The 16,957-nt window shown below is 37.1% G+C and overlaps 1 protein-coding gene across 2 annotated transcripts in view; it reads left to right on the top strand.

Annotated features, from left to right (window-relative positions):
• cntnap5l (contactin associated protein family member 5 like) overlaps window positions 1-16,957 on the top strand; it is a 95,070-nt gene that overhangs the window by 28,408 nt on the left and 49,705 nt on the right. For both annotated transcript variants that reach the window (XM_058401511.1, XM_058401512.1), the window contains one exon: window positions 2,307-2,500. In XM_058401511.1, coding sequence (XP_058257494.1) covers window positions 2,307-2,500 — 194 coding nt within the window. The remainder of the gene's footprint in view (window positions 1-2,306; window positions 2,501-16,957) is intronic.

Raw genomic sequence — 16,957 nt, 5'->3', positions numbered from 1 at the left:
TATTACCTGTGTTTAATCTTTTATAATTGAGCATTAAAAAGTAAAAAAAAAAAAAAAATAGTAGAGCTGCTGCTGCTCCAAGCATTTTTAGAAGTGTAATTTATTCTACAGTGATATAGAGCTATAGAGACTTGTACATGTCAAGGATAAAACATATTGACCATAAAAATCTATGTTGGTGAATTTTCATTGATTGATTTAGAAGATTAATTGATCGGCTACGTCGACTAATCGCTGGAACACTAACGTTAGGTTGAAACTCTGTGAGGGCTTTGTTACTATATCTACAAGACTGATAGAGCCAGAATGCTCACGTACAATCAGCATCTGCTTCAGAGCCTGTGTTTATTCCTCCAAGCAAGAAAAAAATATAAATAATCAATCAACACACAAACAAATACATACGCAATGTAGTGCAAACATGATAAACCTGTAATATTTCCTCATAAGATCTTTTTAGTAAGCTATTTGCACAGCCTTGAGTTTCGTGTAAATTGTATAGAAATTATACCAATTTTATTTTTATTATACCAAGAAAAAAAACTCTTGACAACTCATAGTGTGAAAGTAACCAGGGCTTGCCAGTTACCGGTGTAATTATCCATTATCATCTCTATGTAGATGAAATGTTAACATTGCCGGCCAATCAGTTTGTTTCATGCGATGTAGATATCTTATCATCAATTAAGTCAAGCCCACAGTTTTTACACCAGCGGAAATCATTTCAATATGAAATACAAACAGCAGTAAGGAATCAACAAGCCTATAAAGCCAATCCATAATTACAGCAGCACAGTCGGGAAATCATTTTTTCATAGCCTAAAAAGAAGAAGACAGAAAAAAATCTCTAAGCAAGCAGTAGATAACTGGTTTAAACTTTTCACTCATTTGATACTTGTTTGTGGATCAAGCATTGGTTAAATTTGGGTGCTTATTTAGTGGCTTTAATGGTATACAGAGGGGGGCCTATTGGTGGTCCAGCGGCAGGATCCTGTGCTCTCATTGCCACGGCCTGGGTTCGATTCCCAAGGCGCCAACCCAGCCACTGAAGAGTTAACTCTCAGTGCCGGTCGCAAGCCTGGTTAAATAATGGGAGGGTTGCGACAGGAAGGGCATCCGGTGTAAAACCTGTGCCAAATCATGCAGATCAAATGATCTGCCACAAACAGTGAACCCTGCCATTGCGCGGGACAAACTCTAGGATAAATAAAGGTATACAGAGGAGCATAAGTTAAATAATTTGCTTACTTTTCGGAAACAAGAACAAACTAGCCTGGGGTATAGGATTAACATCTGCGTAATAATAATAAAAAAGGTCAATGTCTGGTGAAGGAAATGTTTCACTTTACTGCAATGTCAAAACCTGAAACTATTAAAACATGGAAATTGAAAGCAAACAAGAGGTTCTTATTGCTTAGAGATGCAAGCAAGAGAAAGAAAAAAGCCCAGAGAATGGCTTGAGGTGTACAAAACTGAGAGCAATCGAGAAACTAACAAGGATCTACCATATGATAACATGAACTTAGAGAAAGGAGCAGAGCATGGGACCGACACCTCAGCTGGTTCAGAGGCTAATTCTGATTCTAAATTCATGGTCTGACTCTGAGAAAGGCCAAAGACCTGCTATGACTGCAACTTGGAAAGAAGTAGACAGAGTAATAAACAGGACCAGTTGCTGAGTTTGAGATTGACACTGAGGTTGGGTCTGAGACTGAGGCAATAAAAGGATCAGCAATGGAATCAGGGTCTGAGATTAAGGTTAATGACAGTAAGACCCAATCCCAGTTCTCTTCTCTTCACCATCCACACTTCCAGACTTCTCATCTATCCTCATCCTCTGTGTGGATTTATAGAAGTTTCTGTATCTGATCAAGTGGAACAAGGAGCTGGGCAAGGAATTAGATTTTTCTAAGCTCTAGGCAAGCTAGTTATATACTTCTTTTCATTATCATTATCATTATATTCACTCGCATTAACCAGAGAAAGGAATGTAGATGAGACTAGCAGGTTTCTGTAGACATGCTTGAGCCTTGGTCTGAGGGGGGAATCCAGAATTATACAATATCATACAAAATGTGGAAGCACTGAAGAGCTTTTACAAGAGCTTTTAAGGACTGTTACAGGTCTAGAGGTCACTGTATTTGTTTGTAATTGTAATTACTCTGCTCTGAGGTCTGGTTGTTGTCCTCTAGAGCTCGATTAAAGTTTGCTGTCAGAGGATAAACATACAGTAGACTTTTTTTGTTTTGTTTCACTACACTTAGCTTTCTTAAGTCTCAATTCCCTCCTTGTTTCCTACTCTGCAGGTTCTGGTGGATGGTCTCCAGACAGTGAGGACCGACGTCCCTGGCTGCAGTTGGACCTAAGAGATCGCTTGGAGGTGACAGCGGTGGCCACGCAGGGCCGATGGGGCAGCGCAGACTGGGTGAGCAGCTACCAGCTGCAGTACAGTGACTCAGGCAGGACATGGAGATCCTACAGACAAGACAACATGCCATGGGTAGGTCTATAGCCGTATGCACACTCTGCACATGTAGTGCTGTTATGAGCGATACAGTCAATGCACTGCTTCAGGATTTTACAGTTTATTTATTTATTTTCGGTTTACTGGTGGTCTAGGGGCAGGATCCTGTGCTCTCATTGCTGTGGCCAGGATTTGATTCCTGGGCAGGGAGCTAACCCAGCCACTGAAGGGTTAACTCTTAGTGCCTGTCCCAAGAAGGGATAAAATGGGAGGGTTGTGTCCGGAAGGGCATCCGGTGTAAAACCTGTGCCAAATGAAAACTTGTGGACCAAATTATTTGCTGTGGTGACCCTGAAAAGGGAGCAGCCAAAAGAACAACAACAATGTTTCTTTTCTGTTTAGTCAAGTGGACATGTGGGTTCAGGGCTGGATGAAGAAGATGCATAATTTCCTACAAAGGAAACACTTTACAAACACTTTAACTTTTAAATCATTTTATTTAAATCATTATTAATACTGGTCACATGACTAACATGACTATATATATATATATATATATATATATATATATATATATATATATATATATATATATATATATATATATATATATATATATATATATATATGCAACCACACATGATTGTTATTAATAGTTTGTCTGGTCATATACCATTTTTTCCCATCTGATTGCTATTTTCGTGTGCGTTTCCAAAAAGCATATCCGCTGACATGGATAGTACCGTGACGCAGGTTGGGTGTCGTTTCAAATTTGCCGACTCTCTGGTATTTTGTACCCTCTTTGGTCCAAACTGCAGTTTCTTCCTCCAAGGAGATAGAGTAAGTGCAGATACAAAGAGCAAAATTTGATTGTGTTTTTGTGAATGTAATCCGTACCTTTAAAAAAAAAACCTTTCGTATTTCTTGCAAGTCAGTTTTGTCAGGGGATGTACCCTATTGCATAGATTAATATTTTATACATATTCATATATTTAATCTTAAAACCTGCATTTTGTACATGATATTGACCTGAGCAGTATTAAGTCTGGCAACAAAAGTTACAGTTTGTTTTAACCACAGTAATGACATGTGTTGAGTAAATAAACAGAAAAAAATAAATAAATAAAAATAAAAAAATTATAATAATAATAATGAAATTAAAAGCCAATGTTAAATCTACAACACTTATTTAAAGCATAATATGAGTGCCGGAGAAAGCAGATGAGTGCTGGGTCAGCTTATCCTTCAAATAATGAGACCTTTTTGTTACAGAAAGCAAACACATTTACATTTTATTAATTTAGCAAATCAAAACAGCAAATTAATATTGTGATAAATAGATAAATAGCCCGCATACACATATTATAATTTCATGACCTCAGTTTAGACTATTATCTTGTAGACACAATAAATTGTGCGCACAATTAAATGTAACATAGAGCATTTTTCACCGCCGCCTTAGCATCAGGCTTTCTGCGTCTGTAGTTGTAGTTTATCATGCAGAGAAATAGGATGTGCTGGAGCTGCTGAATAATGAGGGTGGAAGCCATGTTGTTAGATTCACTTTGACTTGATTAATGTGATATTTACAAGTAGGATCATTTGTGCAGAAATGTTTTTTTTTTCCCCCTTTAGGCTTTACTGTTTTGCAGTTGATATTAAAGGAAATAAGTCCTGCTTCTTCTAGCCGCTGATTTTTCAGGATTAAAGGCTAAAGCATGTGTGCTTCCCAGAAAATAAATTTAAGTGCCAAATTTCAAGCACCACATCCTTTTGTTCACACTATGAACAAAAGTATGTGAACCCCTGAACATACTCATACCCCATACCCATATATGAACTTCCTCAAACTGTTGTTTTTAAAGCAGAATGCTCCAGTCTGACAATGCTCCTGTGCACAAAGCAAGCTCCATTAAGACAAGATGTAGCAAGTCTGGAGTAGAAGAATTTTTGAAACCCCAATGAACTCCTTTGGTATGAACATGGACACCGACTGCACCTTAGACCTCTTCACTCTTTGGTCTTACAAAAACATGCAGAAGAAACACAAATCCTCACAAATATAGTGGTCCAAAAGAGTGGAGGTTATTATAAATGTCTAAAAAACACAATCTGATGTGATGGTCAGGTGTCTACAAACCTGTATAGTGTATAGTAGATCTATTGGACTTAAGTCGCTGAACCTAAATAGAATCTTGAGCATATAATGTTCAGATAAAATCATATAACTAAACTACAAACAGAATGTCTAACTAATGAAATATCAGACTTTCCAAAAATATTGACACAACAGAGTCAAGCAATTAGCCAAGTATATGCTAACAGTTCCAGCAATGTGTGTTTTAAATCTTCTTAATGGTCCAGTGTGTACAGTCATGTCCTCCTCGCTAAGTTATTCTTCTCTTTAGGAACACCAGAGGCTCTAATGAGTCCTACAGGATAATTTTACAGACTTTAAATCTGCTTTGTGAACTTAATTATGGTTGGATTGTTAAGGGTTCGTTTTCAGCTCTGAAAGCTTTCGGAAAAGTGCCTTTGAAAGCATGGCTTGCCTGTTAATTAGCATGACAAATGGCAAGTTAATTTACTTAATCACTTCAGATTTTTAATTAATTATTCTGTCCATTGTTGTTCTGACTGGCTTAAGGTAAATTGCATGGGCACATTGTACGGTGACCGGAAATATGGAGGTTAATGGATGGAGTCTCCTGAATTGAAATGATAAACACTCCGACTAGGTAAAGCTCTTACTGAAACACTTACACTTCTGCTGCGCTGGCGTCCTTGGCAAGCTGTACTATGATGCATTGAATGTGGGAAACTTTCTCATGGAGATGTCACTCTATGCCAGAGTAATGCCAGTGTTCCAGCAAAGCCAGCTGGTGACAGAATCAGACAGTCACGCATGGTCTGATGCCATCTGCTTCATGCCAGTGCAGAGCCACCAACTCTCACTAACGAAGCACACTTCTCATTAACCGAGAGCCGACTTGTCACTATAACTGAGTGACTTGCAAGCGGTAATCAAATCAATACCTTCCCTTAGAGATAGATAGATAGATAGATAGATAGATAGATAGATAGATAGATAGATAGATAGATAGATAGATAGATAGATAGATAGATAGATAGATAATGTAAATCAGCATAGATATTATGAAGCAGTTTCGTACGAAGAGAGCTAATACATGCCCTGTGACTTCTATTGTACAAAATTCACGATCAATTTTGCATTTTTTTAACTGAAGCGAAAAAGTAGGGCAGGTGGTTAGTCATGCATCACTCAACCTTCTGAAAGGGTGTACTACCTTACCATTTTTCCTTACTGCTTTGCTATTATTAGAATAGTAGCACATCGAATGTGATGGAGGCTTCAACCACACCATTCTTTCATTCAATTCAATTCAGTTCAATTCAGTAAAATTCAGTGAGCTTTATTGGCATGAATGCAGTTACAGCACAGCCAACGCATTGAAATGAAAAAAAAAAAACAGCAATCATAAATAAACAAATACAAATCCATAACACAAACAATGCAAAGCATCTACTAGTGTGTGTATGTTTGTGTGTGTGTGTGTGTGTGTGTGCTGTGGTATGCGGCAACAGATCCTTTAAGTCCTGTAAGTTGAGAGGTGGGTCTTCAGCTTGTTTGTAACCGATTGAGATCTGCAGAATTTGGAGGCCAAGTCAACACCTATAGCTCTTTGTGATGTTCCTCAAACCATTCCTGAACATTATTAGCAGTGTAGCAGGATGCATTATCCTGTTGAAAAAGGACACTGGTATTAGGGAATAGGGTTGCTATAAAAGGGTGTACTTGTTTTGCAATAATGTTTAGGTAGGTGGAACATGTCAAAGTGACATCCACATGAATACCAGGACTTGAGAACATTACCCATAGTGCATCCTGGTCTTCCTCAGATAAGTGATGCACACACACCCTGCTCTCCACATGATATAAAAGAAAATGTGATTCTTCAGAACAGGCAACCTTTTTTTCCGTTGCACATTGGTCCAGTTCTGATGCTCACATGTACATTGTTGCTCACGTATCCAAGTTTTTTTTGTTGGACAGGGGTGAGCATGGGCACTTTGACTGGTCTGTGGCTAAAGCATCACAATTTTGGTGCTTGTAAGTTGCTCAGATCCAAACGCTTGCCTATCTATCTATCTATCTATCTATCTATCTATCTATCTATCTATCTATCTATCTATCTATCTATCTATCTATCTATCTATCTATCTATCTATCTATCTATCTATCTATCTATCTATCTATCTAAAACTAATAATGCAATTTTTAGCATTAAAGATCTTAAAATCTAAGTTAAACTTACCCACGAAATAAGATGTTGCTAACAAAACAAATGACACAAAACATTATTACAGTTTTTCTCAGATACTTTGGTACAATCATCAAATGATGAGCATTATTCTCAAGACACTGTGTGAAACTAATTAGTCATTTGGTCAGAACATTCATTAGACTTACCAGGCTCCTGAAATAAGTACAATTTGTCCTCTATTCTGCAAGCCCGAAGCAGGCAAGTTACATACAGTTTAGTTTCAGGATAGTTTTTAGGCTATAAATTCTTTAGTAGCTCTGTTGAGTATAACAAGACTTTCCATGTTTGAAAATGCCAAAGTTTCAGTATGACTAGAAGCCTGAGTAAAAACCCAGTAAAGCTAATCATATGTAGTGAAAAGCATAAATATTACATACGTAAGAAGTGGGATCTGCTGAACATGTTTTGAAAAGAAATGATATCATCCATCCAGTCCAACTATCCATTCTATATACTACTTATCCTATGAGGTTGTGGGGAACCTGGAGCCTGGAGACTCAGGGCACAAGGCAGGGTAGGTGCTGGACAGGATGCCAGTCGATCATAGGGCACAACCGATCACATACTATGGACAATTTAGTGATACCAAAAACGCATGTCTTTAGACTGGGATGGAAACCGGAGAACCCAGAGAACATGCAAACATGCAGCTCAGACTGTGAAACTGTGAAGTTTACAAGTTTACAGGTTCTCTACTGGTAAATCACTTATCAGGTCTCATTTACATTTTTGAATCTGGTTCCTCTCAAGGTTTCTTCCTCATATCATCTCATGGAGTTTTTACTCACCACCATCACCTTGCTCAATAGGGATACATTTAAATTATATAATTTATTACCTGAATTTATATATTTCTGTAAAGCTGCTTTGGGACAGCTGTTAAAAAAAAATAAAAATGAATTGAAATTTGAAATGCTGTGGTCAGATACAGTAGGTGTCTAGAAGGTCTTCTCCTTCCTTTTCCACAGGATTCCCTATTTCACACTGGACTGTCTTGGTTTATGTGATGTATAAAGGCATAATTTAGTGTATTTTGGTGAGAATGATGCAGTAGTTGTTGAATTTGTTCAGGATTTCGTGTTTTACTTACAGTGTACGTTATGATACTAGCATTTAATGTTTTGAGACCTTTCAGACTGTTTCTAGAAATGTGCCAAAGCATCTGTGGAAAAACTATAAACCTCATGCTGTGTATATGCCTTTACTTCTTGCCTCTTGGTAACGCACTGTTGTAATCCCATTTCAGAAAAGAAAGCCCTGCTGTATGCTTTAGAACATGCCTACTGTTGCTCTCAATAAAAAGCCAACAAGACTGTAATTACTATGAATCAAACAGGGTGAATAAACATTTGCGCTAATTCGTTTAGTTCATTGTTCAGGCTTTCATTCATAATGATGGAAAAGGCTGCCTATCAACTATATTCCCAAAAGTATGTGCACCCATGAACATCACACCCACATGATGGAATCATACATTTGTCTAGAATGTCTTTGTACACTGTAGCTTTACAATTTCCCTTCACTGGAACTAAGAAGCTCAAATCCTCTACCAGCATGACACAAAGCATGACACAGAGCTCCATGAAGACATGTTTTGTGTTAAAGTTGGGCTGGAAGACCATAAGTGTCCTGCACTGAGCCCTGACTCTGACTCAACCCCACTGAACTTCTTTGGGATGAACTGGAACACTGATTGAACCCCAAACCTTCTCACTCTTACAACATCAGTGTCTGATCTTATTAATGCTCTTGTAGCTGAATGAGCACAAATCCCCACAGCTACACTCCAACATCTAGTGGAAAACCTTCACAGATGAATGGAAGTGGGACCAAATTTGGAATGGGATGCTCAACAAGTACATATAAATATATAATATAAAATATATATATTGTGTTTGATTGCTTGTTATCTGCAAACATGTTTTTCACTAATTTTCACTAACTTCACAAATCTTTATTATCCTTTTAAATATTTCTAGCCTTTAAGCTGGATAAGCCAGGTGATAAAATGCTTTTCAGACTCCACATAGTTATTTTTAGGTTGGTGTGGTTACTTGCACTGACTCCAGTTATCCTTTGTTTAGTTTGGGTTTATTGTGACAGTTGTGAGATCGATGACTTTAGCCTCCAGAACCATGCTGCTGGTCTGTGTTCTCCTGATTCTCTGAGTATAAAATACCTGCTTAACCAATACTACACACACACACACACACACACACACACACACAGAAATCAATACATTTAATTTTAGAACTCCATTTTCCAGCAACGCTGTATGCCCCTTCTCTGTATTCTGCACAAATTTCAGAGCAAATTGTAAAAGTTTTGGACACCTCTGCTATGAGGAACAGCCATGACGGCATCCTACAATATAACATTATATTAAAGAGAAGAATTTCATATCAATGCAATGCAAATATCAGAGCAGTCATCGCTATAATCTGATTCATCTGACCTTATATCAGGAACACAGATGCTGGAGAGTGAAAGTAAGTGCTGGTCAGCTTATTAGGAACAGCTCACAAAAATAGGAACAGTTCCCAGCAAATAATTCAAAATAACTTTAGACAAAAACAAGGTCGAACAAGCACACATTGTGGTACAGACAGGGCTAGGCAAAAAGCATGAATAGAATATACAAAGTCATGAAAACTTATAATCTATGTCAGAATGGCAGGCTTGGTAGCCATGGACACTATAGATTTGAGCCTTGACTTTACAAAGAATAAACTGAAACAAAAATGCTACACAGAATATACTAATCAAACACAATCAGAAGGATGGTGACTGGGAACAAGGACGTGCAGGTGGTTGCTGGGAATTCCATTATAGGACACAGTGAGTCTGTGACTTCGGCGGATGTGACACCTCAAAGCCCTTTTACTTGCCTTAAATGAGACACAATACCATATAAGCCAATGTCTTGACTTGTCAGACTTAATGGTGCTCAAAGGTAATAACAATCTGCACTATCACTATCAATCTGCACCCAATAGATAATCCACTGATCAGTTTTCGACTTTCTGTCAGTTGTGATTGCTGATAACAATCTGAGAGTGTTCCAATAGCACCAGTATTTATGGTTACTGACTGAGTACTAACTGTGACTGGAATTTAGATAATTCTATAAAGCTGCTTCGTGACAATGACCATTGTACTACACAAATAAAATTGGAATGAATTGAATTTTATAATGTTGTGGTCAGATATATAAATGTCTTTGAATGTTGAGTGAGGTTATTCCTTCTTCTTCGTCTTTGACAGTAGACATGAGTGTTTTTTTTTTATTATTACATCTAGATAATGGCAGCTTACATGGATGCAAATAATGTTACTCTGTATTCTACAGACGATATTAGACCTCATTGTAGATGTTTAAGTGGAGAAATTTAATAATGCCCCGCAAATTCACTGTTCTTAGTCTTAAAAGGAAAAAGAAAGATTCTTAAGCATTTTGACTGTATTATTTTTAATTTAATTTAGAGTTTAATTTAGAAAAATAAGTTCAAGATTTCGAGTGAGCTACCGCCTTTTACATGTAAGACAGTTTTACTCACCATGTACATGGTTATGGAAATGTGCCAAAGCATCTGAGAAGGCTATAAACTCATGCTGTGTATAAGCGTTTACTTCCTGCTTCTCAGTAACACATTGTTATAATCCCATTTCAGAAAGGAAAGCCCTGCTGTATGCTTTAGAACATTGTCTCTCTTAATAAAAATCCAAGAATATTATAATTACTCTGACTCAGACAGGATGAATAAACTTTTACGCCAATTCGATTAGTTCTTGCTTTAAAAAAAAAAGGAAATAGGCTTTTATTCATATTGATGGAAAAAGCCTGCCTATCAACTATATGCCCAAAAGTATGTGCACCTCTGACCATCACACCCACATGTTGGACTCATAAAAATCCAAGAATATTATGATTACTATGATTCAAACAGAATGAATAAACATTTTTTTCATCAATTTGTTCGTTTATTATTCAATAATTTGTTTATTATTCTCACTTCCAAAAATGTATAAGTGTAATGTATATATATACAAAAATGTCCAGAAATATATATATATTTCTTTTCTTTTGTTTGCTTAGATAGGTTAGACGGTTAATAAGCGAGCTAGATTGAAGTTTTGTTCTGGTCCTTTCTTTTCTTTTGCGCTGCTTGCGTACCTTTTCTATTGTTTTTGTTTTGTTTTGTTTTCTTGTGTTGTGTTGTGTATATCTCACCCCCCCATTGTTTAGCTACTATTCCCCCCATTAACATATCTACTTCGCATTAGCCGCTTTGGGTTTGTCGTTACCAGCCATGCTCATGCAACCTACTATTTCCTAAATGTTATAATCTCCTCTCCCATTGATAACATCTGGGGACATAACAAGTTACAACTTACAACTTACAAGAACCTGTATGGTGTGCATGCTCCACATTATCTGACTTAAAATATTCTATAAAAATACATTTATTTAGCATAACTAAAAAGGAGTCTCCAGTGTCCATGCTTTGTCAAGGGTTATTTGTTAATATTTAATTATGTTAATATTAACGTTGTTTTATTATTCCCATCAGCCACTAGGCCTCACCTGAACACGGCATTCATGTCATAGGTCTGCCTGCACCTGAGTCAGATTTGTATAGCAGTCTTTGCCTAGAATATTGTTAGTAGCGTTATTATTTTTTATCGTATCCTTGTAAAATTAGAATTAAAATTCTACGCACTTAAATCTTTTAAGAAACAAACTGTGACACTTGAAAAATAGAAATAAAACACTTCGGGAGATGCTATTAATTTGCTGTATGATGGTCATCTGACCTCAGCTTGCTAGACCGGGATGAGCAAAGAAAAGCATTTCACTGTGCTGTAATCTATATGTGATATATAAAGGCTGCTTCTTCTTCTTCTAGCATGGACAGCACCTCACCTTCTGAAACTCAAACTAGAACTGAATCCCAAATACAGCAGAAGGTTCACTGCTCTCAATTCTGTTAATAGAATTGACAACGTAGCTGTTATGCTTTTGTTCTTCTTTTTCCGGTTACGGATTTCTGCACAGACCACCCTCTCTTCATCTCATATAACGAGGTTTTGGTGTCCAAGTCAGCACCCACTCAAATCGATGCCATTGACCGACGGGGACTTGAGCTTGAGCAGCTACTGTGGCTTGGCACATTTATCACGCAGTGACAGATCCCATTAACACACTCTTAAAAGGTCAATCAAATCAAAAAAATGTTTATGGATATTTTGTCCTGGCTTTTTAAAGGAAGGCCATTCTTGTAGTGAATCACTATAGTCATATCCCTCTTAATTAAGCAGAATGTGCTTGTCTTGTGTAAGATGAGACGTATGCTGTGATATTGATTATAGTAACCTATACTGTGTCGTGACACAGAAACTGTCATTCATGCTTCTTACCTGATGTCATATCACTGTCCAAGGATGTCATAACATAACATTATCTTATCTTACCACAAGCAGCAATTGTTTAGATAATAATGTTTAGGTATGGTTTAGGTAATAACATGTTATAGGCTACATTTTTTGACAGGTGTTACCCTATGGCTTACAATACGTATGTATGTGATGAGATAATCACTTTTAGAATATGTATCATACATATTATGGCACACCGATATAGTAGTTATGTATGGCACAGTCTGACAATGCATTCAGCTGACTAGAGCTTCTGTGTAGATTCAGTGGTTAAGATGTGGGCCTACTGATTCAAAGGTTACGAGTTTGAATCCCAGGTCCACCAGACTGCCACTGTTGGGGCCCCTGTGCAAGGCCCTTAACCCTTAATTGCTCAGTTGGAAATGTAAGTAAAATCCTTTTGCTATACAGTGTAGACATTTGATTTGAGATCAAAAGATGAATATGAGAGACAGAATTTCAGAGAGAATGTTTCTGTAGACTTTCATGCATTCTGTTGCTACTATCATGAAGTCTGTTTTCCTCAGCTGCCCTGTTGCCCTGATGTCTTGTTGTTGGAACACCATTGGTTTCTCATTTCCATTTCTCCTACAGGTTTTCATATTCTCTCTGGTCTTCATATTGGTTTATCCTTTTTAGCAAAATGAATTCTTCACAGGTGAAACCCAGGCCTCAAAACAGTAGTAATCATTTAGAGCAATTAACTATTGCGTTCCAATATTTTTGATCACTTGAAAAATGGGTTAAAATACAAGTTGGCATGTTATAAGCTGTTAACAATTAACTCTGCTGTAAATAGAAAATGAAAGCTAAAAATCTTTTGATCTCAAGCCCACATTTCTCCAGTGTTTATGCCAAATATGATTATAAATAGTGTTTCATATTCAGCTTTTGAAATCTTTTGAAACTAAGATGACAAGCTACTCTGAAATTCCTCAAAGTATGAACGATGGAGTGAATGCATGATGCCTTGTCAAGGACTAGTGTCCCCTTCAGGGTTTATTCCCACCTCTCACCCAGTGTTCCTGGGATAGACTTCATCTCCACTACATATCCACTGACCAGGATGAAGCTGTTAGTGAATGAATAAATGAATAAATGATGAATGAATAAATATTAGCAAAGAATTGGAATTTTTGGAATGTTATAAGCAGTTCTAAGCCTTAAAGTCTTATACCTTACTGGTTTGTCAGTCTTATGATAATAGCCCTGTGCACAAAGCGCATGGGTTGGGGTGAAAAAAGTCAAGTGGCCTGCACAAAGCTCTGACTTATGACCTGACCATAGAGAAAAATGTTGGTTAACCAATAAAATATGATTAAACAAACGACTAAATATCAAAACAACAAAAGACTAAAATATCAACACCCCACCCACCCGTCAATGTGGTTACAGAACAGCGTTATATTACTCTTATGACAGCATATGACATTAGGCATTACAGGTACATGAGAAAGTACACTAAAATGTCACAGAGTTCAAGTTATTGTTACACATTTTGGCTTATACTGAAACTTAACCAAGAGTGAGGTGGTTGATGTGAATTTTTTTCGAGTTTACTCCTGCATTTGCTCCTGAATGACCAGTACACTGGTGTTCTATTCCACCGGCCGAACGGAAATCGTCATATTTTTTATAGTTATGTCATTCTGAATGAATAAAAATGCTAACACTACAACACTTTGAATAAAAGTAAAATACTGAGATAGATTTGTCAGTAGATAGAGATTCTCACTCTGTTCCTTTTGCTATTTGTAAAAATCTGCTGTAACAGTCATCACTATGAGCTTTTATTAAAGCAACACCAAAGCGCTCACTAATGTGTGTGTCTACATGTGTGCCGTATAAGTCAGGTGAGGAAAAGATTTATGCCAATTCATTTAAGTTAATGTTAAGTAGGATCTTCTTATGAAGTACCCAGTATTTACATGGGAGGTGGATTAGACAGAAAAGTCACCATCTTTGAATATGAATGAGAATTACTAGTAAAGTCGGCTTCGCTTTATCTGAAGGAACGTGGACGCTGCTTAAATAGAGGTTTTATGATTGACTGTCCTGCCTACAAAAGCACAAAATTGATGAGTCTTGATCAATTAATATTTCTTCCTTCATTTATTCAGTGTTTTAGAAATTTGGCATTTATTCGATTTTTCTAAAATTTATGTACTCATGCATGTGTTTATCAATTCAGTCATTCTTACGTCCATATCAGTGACATTTAAACATGAGTCTCGTTGTTGTTTCTTCACTTGATCACAAACAGACAAAAATTGGACTTTAAGAAACTGCTGAATCATTCAGTCAGTTCTGTTTTATTGAACAATACTTGTTATTAATGCCTTTGTGTTTTACAGTATTGTACAGACACACACGTATGGTTGAGTACACTTCTTTAAGTAAATATTAAGTGCACAAAACCTCTGTGTAGCACTGGAAGATCAGATATCGTTCATCTTGCAAAAAATCTCGCTCGGTCGTGCAGTTTCTCTCCAGAGAGCCTATTCAATCCTTCATTATTCAGAATGCATCAGTTCTTTCTGCATCAGTTCATCTCATCATATCATCATCTCCACTCCTGTGTTTTCTTCACTGGATTCCTTGTTGAGTTGCTCGTTTTATGGGCACATTTCTTCAAGCTGTTTGAACTTCGGGTCTGGCCTGCAACTTGACTCCTCTCTGTACTGGCATCCCAGTAGTGGAAAGAATTCCGGCAGTTATGTAAATAGCTGAGTCACTGGCTGTTATCACATACAGAGTGAAGTCCCATCTGTTTAATAAGCACCTAACCAAACACTAATTACGCACTTAACAATAAGGCACTTGTAATTTGTGAAGTAATGTATTTATGCATCAACAGAGCCTCCGGTTTCTGGCAGTGTGCTTGGTGGTTGATGTATTCTGGTTGATTTTGACCTAAACTACTCTACAGTTTAGTTTTTCTGTGTAGAAACACAGCGTGCCTCTCGAACTGTCTCACCTGCTAAATGCTGTAAAAATGAATAAATTCAGGCATTAAAACAAAATGACATACACTGTGAACAAATGTTAAAGCCATAGCTAAGATCTCTAATGTTGCAGCGTTTGGACAATCATCATATGGATTTAATTTGTTCTGGAGGAGAGTTCTTAAGGCAAAATTTTGTATTGAAAAACACTGCGAATTTTCCCATAAGAAATAATGTAAATGCAGGTAATCCGTTCCAGCCACCCATAAATATTACCAATATTACCAGTACGAATTGCATGTAAACTGTATGGTTGCTTACAAAGAACTGACCCAAGCCAAGCAAAGTCGTGCCACCAAACTTGGGCTAAAAAAATAAAAAATAGAACAGACCACCTAAAAAACTTTTGAACGCATGCCGAAGACAACATAGGTACTGTGGGTTGACTCTTCTAAAACAGCTTTTGCTGACTGAAAAAAAAATCCATAAAATGCATAAACTCACTTTGCTCGGCTTTCCACCGATGCAAACAAGGACGTACACGCAACTTAGCCGAGGTTCGGTTCATTCGTATGCCGAAAATGCTTCGCATGCCAAATTTCTTGCAAAATTTCAATTCTTAAGGTAAAAATTCACAAGGGAGGCATTCATAACTACAAATTCTATTGATTTGCTTTTAGAACAAATTGTTTAAGAACTTGTTTTTGTACAGTCGGCATGATTTGAGTATATATTTTCAAATCCCAAAATAATAAATGTAATACTACATAATGTGTTTGCCATCGGTTCCCAACATCCTCGTGAAATTTCATGGTGTAACTGATTTACGTTAATACTTCGTGACTTGATCATGCTCGCTCTGTTTTTGATTTAAGTTTAATATAAGCTTGTGGAGAAATTATATATTTGTATCTATCTAAACAATATGTAAAATAATTATAGACATTACAAATTTTTGATGAATATCCCCCAATCCAGAGAATTGTAGGAGAAGAAGTCGTCTTCTCCTGCTTATATGTTCTGCTTTTTCATTCATAATGTCAGTGGACATTTTGTCTGTCTCTGTATAATTTGCTGCTTTAGTTCCCAGTTGTTATGAAAGTGAATAATTTTCAAGTCAAATGGGCCTCAAGAATGAGAAAAACCATTGATCAAAACGATCATTCCTCTTGTCCTAACTGCTGTTTGAGAAATTTAAGCTGTCTGATTAAGCTGTTGTGAAAAATATATATTTATGTGCTCTTTATGTCACTATTTTCTCCTTTCCTTTACTCTTAAATCCTCTCTCTCTATGTCCACTCTCCCCAACCAATTTTCCATCCTTCGAAAAAAATATATTTTTCACTCTGCAGTGATGATGAAGAAGAGTTATTTCAAGACTTGTTGCTTGTATAATGACCTCCCCTGTATGCCAGGATAATAGAACACACCCCACAAAGCCTGGTTCATTTACACCATCCTACAGTGTTACCGACATCCCAATCTTTCTCCCACGTTCGGTCTATTTGGGACTCTGTTTCGAAATTGGTGTGCTGGGAACAAACATGACAGCAATCATTCCTTGTGCTAAAGCTATTGCAGCCAGTTTTATTCTTTCACACATACCTTCATTCCCTCTCATCTGCCCATACCATGCAAGATCCATCTTTTATTTTATTTTCTGATTTCTGATTAACAATTTGTGCCTTGTGCCTCGTCCCCCCCCCCCCAATCCTAACATACAACTTCATGTTTGCATTACCAGCCATGTTTAAAGAAGTGCTCAG

This window comes from Hemibagrus wyckioides, linkage group LG10 (assembly GCF_019097595.1).
Source record: "Hemibagrus wyckioides isolate EC202008001 linkage group LG10, SWU_Hwy_1.0, whole genome shotgun sequence".
Classification (NCBI taxonomy): Eukaryota; Metazoa; Chordata; class Actinopteri; order Siluriformes; family Bagridae; genus Hemibagrus; species Hemibagrus wyckioides.
This window is presented reverse-complemented; position numbering and strand designations above follow the sequence as displayed.